Below are 3,262 nucleotides of genomic sequence, written 5' to 3' on the forward strand. Positions count from 1 at the left end.
CCCAGCCACGCCGCGTACGCGCGCGCCTCCAGCTGCGTGCGCGCGTCGCATGCGCCACTCTGACACACATCACATCAAACATTTGAATGCAAAAATATTATGTAACTATACAAAGAAATATAATTTAAAATAAGGTGGATGGAATACGAAAGAAAAGTAATACCATGAGTCATTTAGTAACTGATTAATGATTATTTTACAAGCTTTTTTCTTTACCAAATTGCTCTATAATATTATACTTATTAACTATTAGCAATATCTTTAGAATTGACCGTGTCAAATAGGTGTAATACAAAAATTGTATTAATGCTGTAAATCAATCATATTTTTTAGAATTTATAGTTTAATATGACCTTATCATTGAAGATGTAACATTTGCATACCTCACACAGTTGCAACAATGTCTGAGCATGACCAGACGCCTTCTTCAATCGTGATACAAGATGAAACTTCTTCCTGGGCTCGGTGTTAGCCTCCTGTCGTAACTGCATGGCGTGAGCCCAAGCGCGCTCCGCCTGGAGCAGCGGCACACACAGCAGCCGGTTCTCCGCACTCGACGCGTTCAGGTGCGCCGCCGTTACATCACGACGACGGTAGTGGCGACGATCGCCCTGAATTGTGAATGTCACATTAACCTCAATAACAAGAAACTGATAATTGTAACTAATAAACTCATTAACTATAGGACCCATTTAAAAAAAATCTTTCACTATTAGAAATTTTTTTAACAGTGGTAGTGCCCGCTTTAACATCTTAGCACGAAAGGGCCGGCACGCCCGGTGTAATACCACGACCACACAGAAGACAGGCGTGAAATGGAAGCAATTCCGTGTTTCGTCTGATGTGAGTGTGGTGCCGGAGGCCTAATTTAAGTCCCTTTCTCTTTACCACCCTTTTCTTATAAGGAGAGGTTGGGAAGAGGAAGTGGATTTGACGGTGGAGGAGATGCATAGGAAGATGAAATATCCTCGTTATGTGCGTCTCCTCCTCCGTCGTATAAGGGTAGGCAATGCATCTGCAATTGCGGATGTCTATGGGCAGCGGTCGCTTCGCCATTTTAGCGGATTAAGGTGGCCGCTTGCTCGTTTGCCACCTTATGTTATAAAAAAAAAAAAGCCATGTTTTCAAAGAGTAAAATAGGCTGCACAGACAAGGTTGCAAGCAAAATACTACAAAATAACTAAAACTTGTTTCATTGGTAGCCAGACAATTAGTGTAGCTTCTTAATACTGACTCTACACTAATTAACTCCATTAGTGACATTTAAGACAGTTGTGTGTGGCAGTTACATTTGTTACTTAATACCTTCTTTTAAATTAATGTGAGATAATAAAAAAATCAACTAGGGTTAGGCACCTGCGGAATCTTCAAGACTTTACGCATCCGTCGAAGACGCCGGGAACAATATCCGCGGTACCGTTGGTAGTCGCCGTGACGCAGGCCATGCTGTTGCTGGGCATCCTTCGTCACTCGAAATACTGTTGTAATGCTAGTTAAGGATTTAAAAAAAAAATTAAGATACTATTATAGCCTTTAGAATATACTACATTAATTAACAAGGTCACTATTACTAGTAAGCTTATTTATTAATATGACAAACAATTGCATTACAGATTGCTACATTTTCCACAAGTTTTCATTGATACTAGAAAGTTGTGTTTTAGCTTATTTTTAAAAACTTCTTTAAATCGACATGTGTAGCAAAAGTTAAAAAGTATGGTGTGGCTATAGAGATTGAAAATTTTTTGAAAAAAATTTTGAGATTGTTACATATGTAAGTAATAATTAATTATGTTTTCATTATAATTTTTACACTGAAAACATAATTAATCACATTAACATGGCAAATAAAGGTCTAAGTTATGAAATATGCCCATACTTAACTTTTTTCTTACTAAATATCCTGTAATAGATAAATCTTTGTAAAAGGATACTTTCTAATGATAAGAATTTGACTGCTTTTGACTCAGGCTTGACATCTTCGGTTGATAATTGTTTTATATCATCACCCTCACTTTCTAAGACCACCATTGCCACGAATAATCTAACTGCAATATATAAATCTGATCGAACTTAAATCTTATTCATGTATTTTAAAACGAGACACTTCCAACACAACACGTCGCCAGTAGACTTTGACATTGACATCTGATTTTGACATAAAACGACCAAACCAAAGAGTAGGTGTAAAATAACTATGTTACCTAGTTTGATGAAATAGTTTTAGTTTTTACTCCAGTTCAATGCCAAGTCAATTTGTAATTTTTATAGTTTTTATCAAAGCACTATAAAAACCACGTACATTGCAGTAAAAAAATAATATTTTTTCTGACCAATAGATCCAAAACAACTTGATTGATGCGTCAACAAGGCTGAGATTTTTTGTTATGGTTTATACCCTAGAACCAGATCAGAAAAGATGGTGGTGTGCTTGTTACGTGAGAATCGCAAATTCACGAGCTGTTTTGCATAACTATGACTTTATTTATCTATAAAATGTACTCTTTGAAGTGACGTCAAAATTGATTTTGACAATTTCTTTGACACCATGTGTCAAATTTCGTGCCAAAGGTCTTTCTGTCAAAGTTGTTCTTTCGGTAGGTTATGGTTAGATTTGTTTAATGTTTTGTTTCTATTAATATCTTTATAATCGTTATATGTATAGTGTGTTTTAATTAAATAAGTTTGTTAATGTGATAGTGTCTCAATATTGACATCAATATTTTTACTTTCAGAACATAATAACATAAGCAATGGCTAAGTCTAAGAACCATACGAATCATAACCAAAGTGAGTAACAACATTCTTGGGATTTGGTAATGAAATCCAAGCAAATAGCATGTATGACTCTTTTTGAATGTGCAGTGGTATTTATTCTCTGTAAACAATTTCAGACCGCAAAGCTCACAGAAATGGGATCAAAAAACCCAAGAAGTTCAGACACGAATCGACTCTTGGCGTAAGTAAATTTGAAATGTTTATCTATACTAATATTATAAAGAGGAAAACTTTGTATTTTTGTATGTATTGATATAACTCAAAAACCACTGGACCGATTTTAAATATTAATCCTTATCCCAATAAATGCATCTGTTATCAGGAGAATTTAATGTAGAATAAAATTGTCCTTCACAGTATATAAATTTGACTAATAGTTTACAAGATATCGCGAACACAAACAGTAAGGGTAACCGAAAAATCAGCTTACAAGCTACCGGGCTTAGAAATTTGGAATCTTGCATCGGTAGATTTCTGTTATTAC

At 35.4% G+C, this 3,262-nt stretch overlaps 1 protein-coding gene across 1 annotated transcript in view; it reads right to left on the minus strand.

Annotated features, from left to right (window-relative positions):
* The window catches only part of LOC106106869 (signal recognition particle subunit SRP68), a 3,665-nt gene extending 1,511 nt beyond the window's left edge, over positions 1-2,154 (minus strand). Inside the window, exons 1-4 of the mRNA XM_013287528.1 lie at positions 1,935-2,154; positions 1,357-1,478; positions 384-611; positions 7-59 (exon numbers count right to left, since the gene is read on the minus strand). Of these exons, the coding sequence (XP_013142982.1) occupies positions 7-59; positions 384-611; positions 1,357-1,478; positions 1,935-2,031 (500 nt within the window). The 5' untranslated portion in view covers positions 2,032-2,154. The remainder of the gene's footprint in view (positions 1-6; positions 60-383; positions 612-1,356; positions 1,479-1,934) is intronic.
* Between the last annotated feature and the right edge of the window lie 1,108 nt (positions 2,155-3,262).

This window comes from Papilio polytes, unplaced genomic scaffold (assembly GCF_000836215.1).
Source record: "Papilio polytes unplaced genomic scaffold, Ppol_1.0 DF822067.1, whole genome shotgun sequence".
In the NCBI taxonomy this organism is placed as follows: Eukaryota; Metazoa; Arthropoda; class Insecta; order Lepidoptera; family Papilionidae; genus Papilio; species Papilio polytes.